We start from the raw sequence: 20,275 nt of genomic DNA, 5'->3' as shown, positions 1-20,275 counted from the left end.
CCAGCTCTCTACTTTGGGTAAGGCACAGTACAGCAGCTCAAGAAATCCAAGACCTGGTCAGAGTGAGGATTCACAGGTTTTAAGTTAAAAGAAATAGAACATATTGCAATACAGTCAGTGTCTCAGTCTTCATCTATGAAGGGGTAATGACAGCTGCTTTACTCTTATGCTGAGTATGTCAGCAAGCTTGTGCAGAAGAAGTGGTGTGGGACAGTTTTGGGTAAAAACTCTTTAATTTCCACTTAGCCACTACTTGCAAGAAGAGGAAGTCTTAAAAAAAAAAAAAAAAACCCACAACGTCAGGAGGTAAAATATAAGGTATTTGGAAGCATCCAGGTAGCTGATTTCACCACCAAATGTACTGTGGACAAGCTGGCCAAAACAGAGTAGAAATGGCCAAAAAACTTCTGGGGTGTCATGTTTTAGCTTAATCACACTGGAATCCATTTAAGCAGGTGTAACTGTCTACTTAAGGAAGCTCAACAAAGGCCATTTTACAGGTGCACAGGAACAGCACTTCGCGGTGCTGTCCACAGTAGGGATTTTGGCAGCACCGTGTCGGTTTTACTGCTCCATCTTGGCAAACCCTGCTCAGATGCGGGTGCTGCCATCACCACCTCTCAGCCTTCTCCTGGGGCCGCAGAAGCTCTTGTGGGCACTGTGAGGGAAATGTGATAGTTACATGCTCACCTCATTCACGTATCATTTTTGCATGCTACCAAAGGCATGCATGCATGTGTGCTTGTACGTGTTTTTCACTTTATAATTGTTTAGACGCAACGTAAAATACCTTCTGCATCCCTTGGAAAAGTACCGTAAGCACGGCACAGTCTTTGCGGCTGTCCAGCTGAGGCATAGACTGCTCATACCTCCTCCTGCAGGTGTAACAGCTTAAAAGCCAATATCTCGCCTTGCTTTTGCAATCTTTTCCCATTTTTTTCCTGCACTAAGCGGTCTCTGAGCCCCGTCGTTTCCATGATGATATCCAGAACTAGAAAATCAGATATAGCAGTTGCAGGGCCCAGCGCGGATTACCCCCGAGTCAATAGAAAACAGAATATTGCTTATTGATTTGGTCTAGCCTGTTGTGTAGTCGATGGAGAACAAACTAATACAAATAAAATGAATCAATTGGAAGCTGGCTGTGGCTTCTACGAGTCATGTGAAGTAGGTTTCTGATACCCTTTATCATCACGCACAGCCAGTGAAACAAGAGTGCTACTGTCTTCTGCTGGCGCAGAGAGTTACCTCAGGCTATTCTGAAAAATTCTTTTTTCTTATTTTTAGACCTGAATCAGCCCATGCTAGTAAATGTATTCTTGTGAATACAGATCCTACTTTGTTGTAATGCCCATGGGAAGGCAGTAGTGTAACCTGTTTGGATGCAGCTGCAGACCACCTGTAGAGAAAGTCAAATTAGGGAGAGACCCCACTGTTCTTTGCATTAATGCTTTTTGTGTTGTGGCTTGACTTCCCCCTCCCTCCCCCTTCGATGTATCTTTCTCAACTGGGGAGATAGAGAGCACATTTTAAGACCTCCTGTCCCTTTAAGGCATCTTGTGATTGAAAGAAGATTTGAAAGACTGTAAAGACTCCCCAGTCACCAATGAGTGATGGTGTGCAAGGAGTCTTAACACTTTTAGGATGACTTTTCCTCCTGGTCTTCTTGCAGGTTTGGGGGGTGTTGGTTTGGGAGGATTTCTTTCATTCTGTGCTTAAAGGGCACATTTATATCTCCCTCAAGTAATCTGCATCTTAGGGGAATCTTCTAAGTTTTGAATGAAAAAATTGGTTGTCAAGAATTAAAGCCCTAACTTGCTGCACTTTTTGTTCCATTGTTTCTAAATAAAAGACTTGGCAAACAAAAGAAAATGGAACAACTCTAAGTGCAGTGCCTGCGTATCCAGCATATCCACACGAAAATGGGTATGATCTCACTGATCCCACTTAATGATGCTGCAATAATTTGTCTGAGTTCAGGACAGAGGGGTAGTTAGGCACATAAACCAACTAGTTTGAGGAGATTATGTGTCCTTGGTACGAGAAGTAGTTCTAGTTAGTTCTCGTGTTATCTCAGTTGCAACTGCTTAACACTCCTGGTATTGGTAGCTTTTCAGTAGATTAGGCTTTTATTCATTTACCAGGTAGTATTTTGTCGCATAATGATGCAACATTCTACCTTATGTCACATAAAAACTGCTTGTAATGAAAATTTCATGTCATTACTTCTTTTCACCCCATTTCTTCACAGATGAGTCCCACTGTTTTACTAATCGTTGACGTACTAGTTAACACAGGCAGAGTTTGTAGATGGAGGCAATGTCATCAAGCATTGCCTCATTTTAAATTCCTTCCTCTCACTGGTGGTATCAGTGTTCACTGCAAAGACACTGATGATACTGAATTTAATTGGTATTTATGTGTAGGGTCATGTGTACTCTCCAAGAAGTTTCTATGTAACTTTTCCCTAATTGAAATTAGATTGAAGTGTTGCTGTGTACACTGCGACTTAATGGTGACAACGTTGAGCCAGCTTCGAAGCTCAGATGCATGGCACGCATCCCAAGAAATCTGCTATGATGCTCCCACATACATCTATGCATATTTTTATGGTACAAGAGACATAAGGTGTGGAAAAGGAGCAGTCTCTTTAAGGGGGATGTGGCAACCCTATCTGCCAGTCATCTTGCCTCTGCTGTTCTATTCCTTTTACAGCCATTCTGCCTTTCTGGTATCTATAACATCTTTACATACGTGTTTAATGTCTGCACAGCTATTGAAATCCATGGGAAGGTGAGATGCCATAAGAGTCATGGATCAGTAGCACTGGTCCTTTGTAGAAATGTCTTTTCTCTGTTTTGGGGATGGCTTGCTCACTGATGTATGGCCATCTTATATTCTAGATAAGATAATATATGACCAACACAATCTGTGAACCATTTTGGGGATTGGTCTGAAGCTCACAGCTGCCGTGCAATGCAAGAGCCCAGTGCTGCCGTTGGCTATAATGAAAACCCACCATGAAATACCTGCAGCACCGTATTTTGTCTCCATGCAAGGGCAGACCAGTGCACTCTCTCCTTCATAATGCATGCGTAGGGTGTGGAAAAGTAACTTCTCACTGCTAGAAGTGTTTTGACTGGGAGCTTAATTTATAGTGGCTCATAGAGTTGCAATGTGTAATAAGCAATGTCCTTGAACATTTTTCATGCGCTTCTAAGTGACTCTTTAAAAAGCATTGGCTTCCCTTGTAAAAATCATTAAACTTTTTAAGGAAGAAGTGGTAGTCTAGGTTAGTAATCATCACAGTGCTTTAAATACTAGTGGATAATTAGTGACATGAATAAATTAAATACATTTCAGGTATAATAGCAAAGCTGAGGAAAATCACCAAATATTAGCAAAGCTCCAAAATCTAACGACTTTGTGTTGCATGCTGTTTTAATGACTGCGATTTAAAAATGTGCATAATTCCAAAGAGATCACATGTTTCACATAATAAAAATGACTGTGACATAAAATATATATTTTCTTAAAAAGTACTTGTAATATCAAAAGGACTGTGAAGTATTAGCCATTTAATACAAATTTATCTTTTCTTGCAGATGATTACATTTTCATTTTAATTGCTCACATTTCCCGTTCTGATCTTAATGTTTTATAGTAGGCAAGACATGCCACAAAGAAAAAAAAAAAAAAAGATTTTATTTGTTAGTTAACAGTCTTCAGAAGTCCTAATTTGGCCAATGTGTTCTGCTGCAAAGTCTTGGAATGCTGTCTTGCAGTTTCAAAAGTGATCTTATTTGGCTTCCCAGAAACTATTATGCCTGGAGGATGCCATGAGAACAAGGGCTGCCTTGTTAACAAGTAGAAAACTCTCCAAAACAAGATAGGATCCTGATATAAATCATAATTTAGATGCACAGAGCTATGTTCACAACCACAGTAATGTAATTCATTTACATCTAGTTATTACTTATCTCCACCCGAACTACTAAGTTCAGGAATGCAGCTGCCTTGTGCCTTGTGACTCGTGGGGGTTAGGGAAGAATGACATCACCAAATTTAAGCACATTACCATGCTGACATAGTGGCACCTTGTTTTCCCTTCCACAGATAGAGTGAGGATTGTGTGCTACCCCCCATTCTCCCAAAGAATACCTTTTTTCCCCTTTCAAGCAGCTGCTATATGAAGGGTTGCAAATGTCACTTCAACTAATGATGAATGATGCTTGACCCTTGGACCTGTTACTATGAATTTTATGCAATGCTAAATTAATATGAAAGATCTCTGCTAGAAGACTTCAGCTATTATGCATGCAGCATAAATGATATGTTAAACAATCCAAATTTTTTTCTCATAACCATGGTAAAATGCAGAGCTGCTTTAACGTTTTGATGTGTATTTCCACTTAAGATTAGTATCTTTTAGTTCTAAAAATATTTTTGGTAAGCAAATCAGTTTGCGAAAAACATTGTCAAAAGGGCAACTGGCCCACATGTCTTTGTTGTTCGCGTTTGAATATAATTAATTATGTAAAGCAATAGTTAGTGGGAGCTTAACAATTAGTAGAATGTGTCAAATAGTTACACGGAAATTACTAACTAATTGAACTACTGGTCTTTTATTGTTTCAGGAAGCAGTACAGAGTGTCATTCTTTTATCTCATAAGTTCGTTGTTATTGCGTATCATATTTTTCAAGCAATACATGCTTCCTGGTAGACTAATACATAAATAATACTCCCGGTAATGTCACAGTGTGCCAAAGTGTTTGAAATAAAAACACCTGTTTTAATTAGTATTCAGATTTGTGTGGTTAAAAATGATAATCCTCTTGCAGTTATATGACATTTTTAAAGCTTTGAATTTCCATCTGTATCTTATATTATGATGTTTCAGGATTGTCGTGAGTTAATTATGTTAACTTCGGAAACATTGCTTGCATTTAGAATGAAAAACTTCAGCTTGAATAGCCAGGAAAGCAGATGCTATCTTTCTTGTCAACTGCTTTGTTGTGCGTTGCCTTGAAACTTTTTATAAGATTCTGTATCCAAAAGGAAGTATAAATCTCCATTTATTTGAAATGTTACTCTAATCTAATCAATATTTTAATGTATTTCTTGTGGGAGGAACCTGAATGTATCTCAAGGAACCAAAGACATGAAAATCTCTTATTTTATGTTGAAATCCTCCTGTTAATTACAAGTCCATTCACAAGAGTAATTTGAAGATCAGGAAAAATCTATGTACTTTAAAGTTTAAAAATTGTTTTGAAGCATACCTTTTCACTCCTGAAATATATGCCTGTAAGTTTATGTGGAATAAGAGGAATTGGAAATATTACAGTTAGAATGCACATCCCGATAAACCCTGCAAAAGGGAAAGGTAGGCACAAATATATCTTTAATGCAGCGAATCTGTGTTAGGTCCTATCACAGAGCAAGTGAAAATGCAAAACGTGAATGTGTGCGTGAGATGGAGGAAAAGGTGTGATGTTAAAAACGATTTGGTGGATGCACGAGAGGCCGTGTCTCCTCCTTCCACGTGAGACTGCGAGGCGTGTGTGGGAAACGGAAAACATCATGCCACTGAGTCACCCGTATTTCATTACACCCCTTCTCTGCCAAGGAGGAACCATCAACATTGCCAAGTATGTTTACATGTGCCCAGGGTATTTATGCATCTTCTGAGGCACAGTAAGAGAAGGTATAGCTGAGCACATGGAATGGCATGTGGCAAGGTGGATGGAGTTATTTTTTTAAGCCCACACTGGCCTTGAAATGTCAACATTTTCGTTAAAAAGACCTAAGCAAGGTCTCACATGTTTGTGTGTACACAGCTTTTAATTCCACTGGTCATGTAATTACACGCATTTCATGAACACAAGTTTGATCATAAACTTAGGGGTTCCATATTTTCAAAAGCATCATATTCCTCCAAAAAAAAAAGCTATTATTATAGTGATAAAAATTTCAATGCTTGTAAGGCCAGCACTGTACAAGAGAAACTAAAATGTGCGGACTAACCCATGCCTGGATCAGGACATACTCCAGTATCTGATTCTCTGCTGGTGTAGTTTCAGAGCTGACATAGCTCTGAAGTTGATGAATTTGTATGAAAAAAGTGCACTTATCGAGAATCTTTCCTATTCAGGGTAACGTGATTCTCAAAATGCATAAAAATATTTGAAAATTCATGTTATTATTAGCATTATTATTATCAAAGGACATTTTGTTAACATTTGAAAGTCCTTCAGTGCACTTGAAGATATATTTGTTTTAGCAACTTATATAATCCCCTCCTGTTTAAAGTTTTGTTTTAAACACATACAATTATCATCTCATATGCCCTGATTCAGTAAGCACTTAGAAGCATTCCTATCTTTAACAGCATAGCTAGTCCTGCTAATATCCAGGGAATGGAATTAGAGCTTCAGATATTAGCAAAAAGTAATGCAAATGTGAATTAAGCAACATGGTTTTGAAGTAAGTTGACTGAGGACTTTTTATTTCTTAGACTGAATGCGAAAGTTTGACCAAAAAAAAAAAAAAATCAAAGCAAGCATTACTGATATTAATAATTATTTAAAAAGTATATAAAGTTGAATATTTTAGGCTGGTAACTAGAAGGAATTAGGCACTGAAATAACCTTCCAGTAAGGATAGTGAAGAAAAATCCTAACAGCTTTTAGGCAGAACCACCAGAAGAAATATAATATATATAGACATATAGATATAGGCATATATGTATATGGACATCTAGAATAAGAATAGTATTATTGTCACTTTTTAGCGTGTAAAACACATTAATTAAAATAGATTAGGTCACCTACATTCTAGAATATGACTATTTCCAAGTTAATGAGTCATTTGGATGTATCAAATTTACAATTGTACTTTTGCATTTCCTAGTGTAACTTTCCATACAGACAAGCCTATACCTAATGCGGGACCTTGCTACTGAAAACTTTTACTGCCTCATGTCTGTGTGGGAACCTACATGTCATGAAGTGATATTCTCTGTCCTGTATAGTGTCACACATCATATAGTTAATAACAATTAATAAAAAATTGTCATGTTAGGTAAGAATTTAAGCCAAAATTTCATGAACTGAACTAGCGGAGATGAAGCATGAATTATTCTTATGACCTAAACTCAGGCCTGGGTTCTCTGGCTTGTGTTTTTCAAGACAACTCACTTTATTGTTAACAGAGAAAATAAGTAATGCCGATAGGCAAGGTGCAAGTATTGAAGTGCTAGATGGAAAGTATTTAACAAAACTGTCCTTTCTTTTTGAATAACTTGAATAAAGTGTCTAAATGACCTCTTCCTAACCAGAAGAGAATATAGAGAAGAAATTAAGCTTTATTGGTAAATTAAAGCCCAAATCCCATGGCTGATGAGAGATATGGTCCGTTTGAAATAGTTACAGTTTCAGACTTTCTCTTCTACAATCAGCGGGTGGAGACCAACATAATCCAATTAATTGTAATTCCCTTTTGTGGCACTGGTACAGTGGTGAATGATATAGTAAGTCCATTGAAGTCTTATCTTTGGTCAGATAATCCAAATGGATTCATATTATGAAACAGTCCTTTAAAAAAGTTCTGATGAACAGAAGTGTTTTGACTTTAGTGAACCAAAAGATAAATTCTATACAAAATAAAATGTTTTGTCCTTGACATTTACAGAGCATATACATACCTGATTTCATGTAAGAATACTTCTTTCAGCTGGTCTCTGTCAAAGAGTCCTTTCATTAAAAAAAAAAAAAATTCCAGAATTTGTTCTCTGGACATCCCACAAACCAGTGTGTGAGAACAGAGATTTACATGTACAGGTAATCTTTATTCTTGTAAACAGTCCCATTAAAATAAATGTGACCACAGATATAAGGAATATATGAGTAACATTTTGAGAATTGTTTGAATTTCTACTTTTCTAAACTAATATTTCATTGATAACCCTTATAACTGTAAACAAATCATACACGTATGTTCCTTTTCAGTATTGTAAGTGGTCTAGGGGAATTGCTTAATTTTAGTTTAAGCTTTCATCTATTTACATTTGGAAGGCATTTACATAAAGGAAGTCATAATGATCTTTATTGTTTTGTTAATTATTTTCTTTGATTATTGAAACTCACTCACTGAGGCACAAGCTTATTGTTATCGGGGTGAGTCCCAATAATACATTTGGCTATGTGCAATAAGTAAGGATTGGGTTGTATCCTTGGTTTTTGAATTGTTTTCATACAGATCCTTTCAGTTTAATAATCACTGGAGACAGGTCTGATTTAATGCATCAATAGTCTGATCCAGTGTTATACTTTTTGTATTTCTCCTTTCCTTTAAAGTTGTTCATAGCAAGCCCACGTTATGGCAGGATTGTTTTCACTTGTAGCATGTTAAAATCTCATATTTACTAAAGGATACAGAGGTACTATTTGTGGGAGACAACACACCAGACCATATATTGAGGTCAGATCTTTTCAGAGTGTCTCAAAAATACTTTTTTCCTTCCCCCCCCCCCTTAAATTGTCTGTCTGAAATTTAATACAAAGAATTTTTTACCCTTTGGGGTACATTACATATGAAATAATTTATGACCCATGAATCACAAGAAGGCAGTGAATTAGGTTTCAGATAAGTCTGCCAAATATTACAAAACATTGTGTACAGATTTTTGGACTATGAAAAGGCTTTTGACAAGAATGGAAATAGAAGCAGTGTTAGAAACAGCAAGAAGGGGAAGAACAGAAAAGCTATATGACAGAATCCTAAAGCACTCTGAGTTAGTAGTACAATTAAAAAGATATGACTATGAACATATTATTGAAGTATGAAAATGGGACAGAGAGTCATTGTCCAGTTCCTCTCTGTATTAGATCTTGAGAGACTTCAATTTATTTAAAATGTAGATTTGTGGATGCTGATACATGCAATTCTGATGAAAGACCTGACTGTAAATGGAAAATAAAAAAAAAAAAAAAGAAAAAACCTCTAAAATTAGATTGCAGAGAAGCTTACTGGAGAGCAATTACACAATAAAAAAAATGTTAATAACAGATTTGAAGTTGTAAGGGAGATATTTACCTTGACTAATATATGTATACACAACATACGACTAAGCAAGGAAGATGAAGTCGAAAGCAGAATTCAGAATGGACTTTTGCTTTTGAATCGTAAAACGTATCATGAAAAGTAAGTTCCTGATCTAGGCAAGTATTTGATGTTTGTGTTCTGCAGTCTTGGATATATGAAACAGAAATACTAGCATCCACCTAGAAAATGGAATAAAATCCATTAGCTGGCACAGAGAAAAAGAGAAAGTCATCAGTCTGGTTCAGAATAAAGAGGGAAGAATAAACAGAAAGAAAAACAAAATGTGTGCTTTAAGTCCTAGGAAGAAGCTGAAGTTACTGCTCAACAACAAAGTAGAGAGAATTAGATGGAGAACAGAGTCTTACCACTGCAAGACAAATGTAATTTTCACTCAACATAGCAATTTAATTTCTTTGAGTTACAGAAAGTCTGCCAAGGCCCATCCTTGTGCTTGGGCAACCTTGGTACTCTGAGGCCAAGAAACCTCCGCACCGTAGGAGAGGATGAGCTGGGTGGGAATTCCTCCGTGCTCTTTCCTTATCTCTTTCTTTAAACCCTTGGGGGCATCTGAGTATTTCTTTGACCCTGAAGGAAGGAATAATTTGACCCTGCAGGTTCAGTGGTTCAGGCTATGTACGCCTGCTCCTACTCTTTGTTAACAAGTCACCTCCGAGCGAGCCTCTCACAGAAGTATGTGGTCTAGACAGGTGGTCTATTTATTCTTAAGGAGCTTTCAGCTGCATTTTGAGGGAAATATTCTATATTTAAAATCACTCCTTTTCCCATACGGAATAGTTGATTCAGCTAAATTTAATGAATTTTAAAAGCACTTGTAATTATAATCCTATTACAGTAATTATTGCTTCAAATCACAATGATAGAACATGCTAAGTCAGAACTAATATCACTGTCATCTAACCCTGTAGCAGATATTGGCCGTGAATGATGTATAAGAGTATCTTAGTGATGATACCTGTTTCTAGCTACCAAAAGTATTCCCCTTTCAGTACCACTGTATATTTTTATGCTTCCAGTATCAAACAGCAACTAATAACATAGAAATTTCCCCGACTCAATGGCGTCACTAGCTGACCACTTTTCTAAACCTTTGAACTGCTCTGCATGCTTTCATGATGTACCATTTCTGAACTTCTCGAATGTACTGGATCTTTTTCCCAGAAACAATGAGATAGTTCATCCCTCTCTTACTCTGTGGACTTCTGTGGAATTATGCGAGGATGAATATGACCCAGTGTGCCCAAGCACAGAAATCTTTTATTTTTCTGGCACAGATTGAGATTTAAGTTAGCGGTACTTGGTTGTTCCAGCATGCCCCCAGGTCAGCGAACTGTCATTTCAGAGAATTGGAATAAACAGCACTCTGGATGCACATAGAGATGTTCTGCTTTTTAGCTTAAGTTGCTCAGTAATTTGTGCCTGGGCTCCATGGAAATGGGCACTCCAATAATAAACAAATGTTCAGACATTATAACATCATGGCTTAAATTTTCTGTTAAGAGGGCATGCCATGTTCCTCTAGCAGAGAAGGAGTAATACATGCAAGCTTTCTTTTACTGACTACATCCTTGCTAATTCATCAATGGTAACATTAGATGGATTCAGCAGAAGCTGCTTAGAAATACACTGTGTAAAAAATTTCATTATTTGCTTAGCTGATGTTTTTTTTGATTTGTTTAAACACTCTTGGAAGTGAAGGACCGCGTGTTGAGTGCAGCCGGACAGTGGATCTCCCAAACCTAGCAAGGGAAAGAAGAAGAATAAGAACTACTTAGCTGAGAGAGAACTCACAAAAATCTGTCTGAATGAGGAGAGTATTGCTTTGCATCAGTTGAGGCTTCTGCTGTACTATTTAATAAAAGTTGAAGGCATTGTATGTACTTTGGAGTGTTTCTATAAAATACAATGTCAGGACAGGATTTACTGGCAGGGGAGGAAGCTAAGCATCATGTGCTGCATTGCCACAGGGTGAGCTCCTTGTCATATGATGAGCAAAAGCCTTCACCACCTCACAACCTCCCATTGCTGTCATGTCTCCAGACATCTCTGCACGCTATTATTGCTCTAAATTGAGTGTGATCACTTTGAAAGAAGCTGTTTCCCCCAAGAAGGCTGCTATGTCTCTGCACTAGGGATCAGAGAAGCTGTGGCTTGTAAAATGCAGGTACAGCTTTCGAACACGCATACCTTTCAGTGTACAAATTAATATTTGTGCTGTCAGTCACGAGAACAGCCCTCACAAAGGGATTTTGTGATGGAGCGTGCCAATGCAAGCAAAGAACTTCTGCTTGTGTATATTCTTTCTTTTCTGTCTTATTGAAGACCATGAATGGCAAGCAAATTATTTCTGAAGAATATAACCATTTAAAAAAAAAAAAAAAAAAAGAGGTGTCTTCAAGTTTGAGATAGAAGAGGAATGACACTGGACAGTTTGTCTTTTCCTAGTAAGTGCAAGAGGAATTTTCTTTTCCTCGTTCAACCACAGGACTCTGGTTTGTATCTCTCGCTAGTAAACTGCCTATTGGGATGAGTGAGTCCAGCAAGTTTCCCAAGCTTTCAGCCAACTGGGAATGCATTGTGCACACCCAGCTCTCCTGCAAAGATTTTGATGTGAGGGAAATTGTATGCATTATTTAACAGTGCTGTGCAGGACTTTCTCCAGGGGAGATCTCCCTCAGCATATGTGCTGGCCCCTGGGATGGAGTCTCCAGTGCTCTGAGGATTCACACGCTGGAGTTGGGGGTTGATTAAAACCCAAATGCCAAAAGGTTTATAGGGGAGTACAGAGGTGGCAGCTGTTGTGCCCAAGTGTCCACTGTGCGGGGCATTGCCATCCCAGTGCTGGCGTGTGCAGACACAGCAGGGAAACGATGAAAAAGGCAGTGATGTTAGCAAAGAGATTACAGTGTGAGACCCAATAAGGCACATCTCACCAAAGTCTTTATACATTTTTTTGAGGGTACAACCTCCATAGCAGAGCAGGCGCTGCTAGTTGTGTTTGCAGAGATTTCTTTCCATGTGATTTGGGGTCATCCATGAGACCACTTGCAGGAACATGTAATACCCAAAGTGAAGTAGGACTTTTGAACATGGTGCTCCAGGATTTAATGGCAGCACAGGCAAAAGACAGTATATAGCTGGGAAAATACTTGTATAAATTATCTTAAAAGAAAAATGAATGAGCAGTGCTCTCAAATGTCTGTATTTTGCTCCTAGAGACTAGTCTACATACCAGGCAGGGCGTGTGGTTAGAGGAACCACATCCATTTTCTTTCAAAACTGAGCTCTCTGGACTGCCTTGGTTGATTTTCATATTTTCTTTTTTTTTGTCTTTAGCTGATCTTTCCATAGATTACCTTCTTCCGTTTTGAACAGGATAACCTTATGATGGTATGCTTAAACCAAAGCTGAACTCCCATTTGGTTCTACTGCAGACACTGCAAGTGCCATTAAAAATGTGTATTGCTGAAAAGGCTGATTTACTAAGAATAATAACACAGTAAAACACACATTCCCTTCAGAAATGTATTGTATATTGATTTCTTTTAACTAATAACCTTGACAAGTGCCCGCACTATTTTTTTTTTCCTTAATGTGGTCTTTATATTTTCAGCCTGAGTATTAACATAAATTTTATGGGATTTTCTGGGCATATTTGTGTCTGTATCTAAGATATATGATATCAACTGGCAGTGATGGTTGAACTAATCAAGTACTACTGACAAGTTAAAGCAAATTTTTAGGACTGTGAGATTTTGAGCATCTTCCCAGATACAGTATCTCCTGACTGAAAGCAGTCCTTGACTGTCAAGTTTAAATACCAGATTTGGGACTTAATCTTTATGTAAGCAAAGCACCCCAATAAGAAATATGTCTGAGTAAAGCCAAAAAGTCAGGTCCTCTCCTTAAACCTAGCCTGAAAGTCATATGTGTGTTTGTTTATGGCCCTATCACCATGGTATGCGAGCGATTCCAACCAGTGGGAACCAAACGAGAGTCTTGCACTGAATGGACTTCTATTTTCTTTTTAATTTTTTTTTTGACTTGGCATTTGTTCCTTCTAGCAAACATTTTTAAAAACTCTCTTATTGCTAGAGGGAAAATTGACACCCTTTGCTTTCACGATGATACATTCCTAACACGTTTCCTTGAAGAGCTGGAAATGGTGCAAAAATCTGGTAAGATAAGTCTCTATAAAGCCTTAGAAGTCAAGCATTCCACTTTAGACATTTAAGACAAATGCATGGCAAAAACAAGTTGTTTTTTTTTTTTAAGGTTTCTACTTAAAGTTCTGTGCCAAAGCTACAGTACTTATACATTTTCTAAATGTGTTTTAAGCAATAAGTTGTACAACATTTTTAGAACATGTGTTAAGCTATTTCTCTAAGAATGAAGCTCTTAACAAAACATAAGCACTCTGCATGAGATCTTAGCAGCAAAGTGCTTAAAAGATAAAGTAAGAATTGGTACCATGGGAAGAACACCAGCTGTAGAGCACACAGGTCCATTATGAGAAGTATGGTAGTGGGTAGGGAGAAAATGATTTAATCAGGAGTAAAACCAATTTTATTATAAGGGCACGCAGGGGGTGTGGCACCATAGTGAGAGGGACATTTCAAAATATCTGACAGATTTCAACAATGTGAAAACCCACCCTGTTCTTTAAAGTGACAGTAAACCCCATCAGGTCTCTCTTTTTGATGCTATTGTTAACAGTTGACTGTTTAAAGCTGGCCTGCTAAGATGCTGTCGATCTAGTTCAATAGTGTGTGGCAAAATAAAAGGCTAATTGTTGAAATACGATCAATCAAATATGATCTCAGAGTCTAAAGAAGATCCCCTCTGGTAACTCATTTGAGATCAAATCATTACTTTTATGATTGAGGTAATTCAATGGGAAAAAAAAAAAAAAAAAAAAAAAAGTCTTGAAACCAAAGAAGCAAGCAAGACAACTAAATGAAGTGCACAAGTCAGCCTTTGTTCCAGCTTTGTCTCACATTACTACAAGTTAAGGAACTGGGTCCATTCCTTTATTTGTACACATTTCCTGAATCCAGAAATTTAGAAAGCCTTTAATACATTTATTAAATAAAAGTTGAAAGACGACTCCATTTTGAATAAGATTTTCTGTCCAAAAGTGAACTCTATAGTGAGAAAACTATCACATTAAAGTACCAGGGATGTGGAGTTGTGGGTGTCCATGTGTCTCCAATAATTTTACCATTTTGTTTGACAACAGTTCAATAAAGAGGCTGCTCTTGAAGCCAGCCGAATTGCTAAACATGAAATTTCAGTGACATTTAGTAAAACATTTCAGGATTATGTTGCTTCAAATTAAATTTGTTCAGTAGTTTTCATGGTTGGCCCCTGATTTGCATTCAGACTGAAATTTTCTAAAAAAGAGAATCATAGCACATGTGAAAAAAGCATTTTTTCTCTCCGTTTTTGGAGTAACAGAACTTGGAGAAAGTGTGTGTCATTTTAATTTGGACTAATAAGGATTTGCACTTTCCTAGAGTTTTATATGGATTATGATCTCACTGTTTATTATGTTCTAATAGTATCACACTACTAGAATTAAAAAGAAAAAAACAAACCAAAGAAAAATAGAATAATCATCCAATCTTGTTTTATTTTTATTAGAAACTCTATTTTAGCATTTAGTTTCTTTTATATTTAAATTCCTTAGCTCAGTCAAGCTTCAAAAGAAAACATTTTTTTTTGTTTGCAAAACAGTTTTGTAAGCACTTGTGGTTTGTCTTTACTGTGTTATCATTTTTGACAGCTTTGCATAGCCTAGGTAGGCCAACAGGGGTCTGTCTAATATTGTTGCTGGGCAAATCTTCCTCCCAGAGATGAAAACCAAACAAAATATTTTTGAAGCAGTAAGAAGGAATTAATATCCTTTCTCTCACAGTACTCTATTCCTTGCTGACATTACATTCAGGCAAAAAAAGGAGAAAAGCGTTACCCATTATTCCCTTGTACATAGCAAGGCTAACACATGTAAAGCAATAACTCATTTTCTATTGCCATGTTTAGCATATGTCTCCTGTTGGCTCAGCAAGGCCTTTAGGCCGGTCCCTTGAGCCGGCCATCGTTGGCAACTCTTAGCCCCTCGGCCTCAAAACCAAATAGCTTTGAATCATGTTGAGCTGTGATGCTAATTTTCATACTGATGCATTATGGGAATAAATGTATCTGACATACTGTGTCAATGGTACTGTCTCTTTGTGTCTCTTGTTTTTTGTTAGCTGCATTCCTACAGATGGTATTCCATTGAAAATGTTCTCTTCCTACAAAAAAAAAAAAAAAAGAAAAAAAAAACATGCACAGCACCAAACCTCTAGGTGCAGAAGGCTGTTAACGGTTGCTGATGATAGTAGGCAAACATTAACATAATAATTAGTGTCTTGTAATTGTTTCATTAAAACCAGTTGTTCCATTTCTCCTCGTGTTTTCCCAGAAGAGAAGCTGAATTTGGACGACAGCCAGTGGGAGGACATCCACGTTGTCACCGGAGCACTCAAGATGTTTTTCAGAGAGCTGCCTGAGCCGCTGTTCCCATACTGCTTCTTTGAACAGTTTGTGGAGGCGATAAGTAAGTACATCAGATACAGTAGAAGCTAGTGAAATAGCCTGTTATATAAAAATAATAATAAACTTAAAAATAGAAGAACAGAGGCATCTCAAAGCTGACTTACCTTCCATTATCCGTGATCCTGCCTTTTTATTGTTTTTGACTGCCTTTTATCTCCTACAGCATTTAGTTACTTCACTGCAGAAAAAAATATCAAATTATTGATCTATAAATTTTGTGTGTGCGATTTAACTGTAGTGCCTAAAATGGTTTAGGAAAGGAATTAAAATGTGTATGTATTCAAAATATGCTAGGCTGATAATCCATATATCCCCAAACACAAGAGAGAGACTAATAATTGTGAATCATGTTAGAAGGGGCTGTCTTTATGTTAATCAGAATGAAATGCGTGTGTTTTGTTCCACAAGGTTGCAGACTCTTGCCTTGCAGTGATCACAAAAAGAATGCAAAAGCATTTATGTTCTCATTTTCATATCTACCTTTGCTCTTTTTTTTTTTAAGTTGACAAGCATCAAAAGTATTTTCAAAGTCCAAGGCATTTATTCTGTTACATGTGTCTGTGGTTTGTGTGCTGCAAACCCTCTCTGTATTTAATATATGCAGGTGCATTTTGTAAAACTGTCTCGGCTTGGAAAAACTTGACAAAAAACAAAGTGATGTGGGGTTTTACTCCCATTGGAAAGAAGGGGGGGAGAGAGGGATAGCTTAAAGGGGAAAAGCCTAGTAGGAGATTAATTAAAGGTCCAATAGAGAAAAATCTCTAGGAAAAAGCCAAACCCAATAAAGTACTTGGAGATCTGTTTTCTGAATGATGGGCATGCATATTTGCCATTACTGTTAATGAGAGCTGTGTGTGCACATGCGCAGCTGTCAGAGAATATGAAACCCTTAATGTACGGCTCACTTTGATTTTATATTCATAAGAGTCTTTAGTTCAACTAAAGCTTTTCAAGACCCAGCATCAGATATAATGAGGTTAAATACATCTCACAAGATCCTTCCCTTCTCGGTTATTTAGAGGTGCGGTGCAGTTAAATACACAACGTAAAGAAATGCATTACCTGAAAGTTTATTCTTGGCAGCTCACTTTCTTCTCCTTTCAAAGCACATGGAAACTAGATGGAGAACATCATCTCCCAAGTTCCTGTTGCACAGTCTCTGCAGTGCTGAGAGGGGAGAAACAGTAAAGAATTTCTTACTGTTCAGTTTCAGTTTCTGCGATGCACTGAGATAAGATGCTCATTGAAGCACCAGCACTTGAACGTGCCCTTCAGGTGGTTCTGCACCCACCAGCTATGTCCTCCTGGAAAGGAGGAAATGCAGTGCCTTAAGTAGATGCAGTCAATTCATGGGGCACAGCCCGGCATGCCAGTCACCTCTCTTCTTAGGCACCTTATTCTGCAGTTGAGTGTTTAATACCAATCTTCTGCCATTATCAATTGCTCTTCCTGATAATCCACCATCATACTGGTCTTCTGAGGCTAAATATAGTATTTCTCCCCTTTATTGCTGCTTTTCATTACCTTTTGGTGTACGTTTTGGCTGAGCAAACACTATTGTATTCTGACGAATATTATCAGGACACCATGATCTCATCCTTCATGCTGTCTTCTGCTCTCATCCTCTCTGTGAGGATCCACATCAGGGTGACTTGAAATCTTTTGGTGGCCTGGTGGGGAGGTTTTTGGTAGTAAAAATAACAGGTAACTGGTAATAGACTTGTGAATTAAGAGTTTGAAAGCATGTCGGGAAGAGACTGTCACTAAAACATTAATATTCATGAATGAGAAATTAATGTCCCTTTCTGCTATTTGAACTATTATTAATTCTTATTATGATTTTGAGAGCCATTATACACATTGATAGGCTAATGAACAGTCATTTATAGAGGGATTTTAAGACAGTTTATTCCTAGGAAGAAAATGCTAGCACTCTAAGACATGCTTTTCACTGTTTCAAAACCCTAATTCCTGTTGCTTACTTTACTGCACATCAGGGTGATTTCTACCTAATCCAACTGTCTAAAGTAATCTATGATTTCCAATCAATCTTCTCTTTATTTTGCCTTTACTGCTGTAGTATCTACAAATTCGTATTCTTACCAACTCTACCTTAAAAATGTCTATAAACAACAATTAGGTGTTTTCAGTGTTTTTGTAGCTCTTCTGTGTGTTAATAGTGCTGAGGCAAAGTAAAAAATTCCTTTACTTCAATATAATTTCCATTGCAGCTAATTCTTTGGCCACTTTGTGCTAATTACTCTGCCTGGTCAGTACTAAGCTGTTAGAAAATTTCCCTTCTTCAGGTTGTTGTGAAAAAGATGCTCTTCAGTCTCTGTCTTTTCTATCTGTTCTTCAAAAATGGGAATTATTAGCATGCAGGGCATGGGCGTGCAATACAGTTAGAAGGAGCACTTAACAATGCCAGAAATAAACCAACCTGATGATAACTAGGAAAAAAGTAATTAGGACACATCCCCACACTGCCACGATGATTATATCCCTGGTCTGGCACGGATCACCCCTTAGTCAGAGCCATACATTTGGTAAGTAAGATGAAGTGGTCTAAAAACTGATCTGTAGTAGGTAGTAACAAGTTACTGATAACATTTCTTGGGGATTTAGTCATTTAGCTAAAAGTTTCAGGAAGAATGAGTGCACAAGAGGTGCCATGGACTACTCATGCTGATGTTTTTTTAAAGATTATGTGAAAAAGTCCATAGCGAGCTTAATATTACTTTTCCTGGATGATGCCATTTTAATTAACATCTCTGTCATGTGTATGGGAACAAAATTTTGCAGTACCATGTATTAGTCAAAGTGCTTGCTCTCCACCTTCAATTTCCCCTATAAATAACTTTAGATATGGTCATAATATTAGAACAATTTAGATATGACCAGAATATTAGAAGATAATTCAGAGTATTATAGAATCTCAGAATTTTGCCAGGCTGAAGCTGGATAATTACTGTCCATATAGCTTATATTGGAGAAATTATAAATGATAAATGGAAGGCCACAAGACCTCTGACCTAATACTAATTTTGTTTCTTAGGATTTGGAAAGCAATTTTTTTCAAGGACTTTGTCTAGTATATTACTGGGAAGTCATTTTGTGGTATTTTGGATGAAATATGCTCTTCTAAAGTGTGCTCAAATGCTGCTATGAAGTCAGGTTCAGCCACACTTAAATTACTTAGCACCGCAAATAGTTCTATTGATTTTCTGGAAGATCAACAGACGTGGTTCAACAGATTGTCTGCAAGTAAAATTGTGCTTCATGTGAGTAAGGTGGTAGAAGTGCCAATAACTGAAACACTTAATCACCTTATTTACAGAACTCAACTCGCATGGCCATACAAACTTATGCCAGGACTTCAGCCACTGAAGCAAAAAATAAGTTTACCCCCAAAATCTGTTAAGAAATATTAGCAGGTAAATGTGTTAGTTGATTATAAATCTTTATTTTAATTGAACTAGTATTCTTGAAAGGTCTCAGGCAGAAGGCATGGAAAAAAGGAAATTTGTCTACTAGTCTTCTGTGAAATGATGGCTGATATCCACAGCATAGGAAATATTCAAATACCAACTAGTTCTTCCAGATCTTTTCAGCTGGAGAAAGCTGTATAGACAGTGCATCTGTCCAACTGCAGTTACAGAAAAAAACCCTACTGATATTCCACAAAGGAAAATTCCACCAAGTTCCCAAAGCTGCAACATCTGTCTCTGGTTTGGAAGGCTTGAGTTCAGGTCTTTGATTTTCTCTGCAACAGGTTGGAAAGATTACTACACTGGAAAGATTTTTTCAATGAGGTCTGGTGATTATGCCTTCATTTCAGTTCCTTATCTCTAATATGAATTTAATAGGTGTCACATAAGTACTATAGATAAATAGGTGATTTATTGTTTAAAATGTGCACACACACAGAGACAGATGTATATGTATGTGTATACTCTAAATAGAAATCTTTTTGCCAGAATTATGATTCTTCTGCAGATGGTTTTCTGAATGAAGGTATCCGCTACTGCTGTGGGCTTCCCACTTCAGGCAGATGAACACAGGAATGAGATTAATAAAATATAGTATTACAAAATCTGACTTGCAGTCTTTCAAGTGGAATCCACAATCTAATATGAGATAGCTCAGGCTTCAGTATGAGGAACAGAAAACACAGGATCCACTTCAGCCGCAGAGTCCCTGGAGAAGGGACAGTATTTGTGGGGCACCAGATCTAGTTAGCAGATGTGTCTTAGGTCCTGGCAATCCCCCACAGGATCAAGCCTCCCCAGAAATTTAGGCAAAGTAATACCCCATCTCTGGAGCTCAAACTTTTCAGCTCTGGCAGGAAAGGAAGCATTTCTCTGCATGGGGAAAAGTAGAGCCATAGGCACCTAAAGTTCTTCGAAGGCCACAGTCACAGCATCTAATTAGCTTATACATCTCCAGGGATAGATGGCAGCTGAATAAGGTTTTTCAGAATTATAATGGTGAATTTAAGTGCCTAGACACTACCTAAGGTCCACATTAGATACTCATATAATTTTTGTTTTT

The 20,275-nt window shown here is 37.5% G+C and overlaps 1 protein-coding gene across 4 annotated transcripts in view; it reads left to right on the top strand.

The window, feature by feature from the left end:
* The window catches only part of ARHGAP15 (Rho GTPase activating protein 15), a 326,436-nt gene that overhangs the window by 248,647 nt on the left and 57,514 nt on the right, over positions 1-20,275 (top strand). For all 4 annotated transcript variants that reach the window (XM_074828524.1, XM_074828523.1, XM_074828525.1 and 1 more), the window contains one exon: positions 15,591-15,725. In XM_074828524.1, the coding sequence (XP_074684625.1) occupies positions 15,591-15,725 (135 nt within the window). The remainder of the gene's footprint in view (positions 1-15,590; positions 15,726-20,275) is intronic.

Source organism: Strix aluco, chromosome 6 (assembly GCF_031877795.1).
Source record: "Strix aluco isolate bStrAlu1 chromosome 6, bStrAlu1.hap1, whole genome shotgun sequence".
Lineage (NCBI taxonomy): Eukaryota > Metazoa > Chordata > Aves > Strigiformes > Strigidae > Strix > Strix aluco.
The sequence above is the reverse complement of the archived record's forward strand: the minus strand, read 5'-3'. Positions and strand labels throughout refer to the sequence as shown.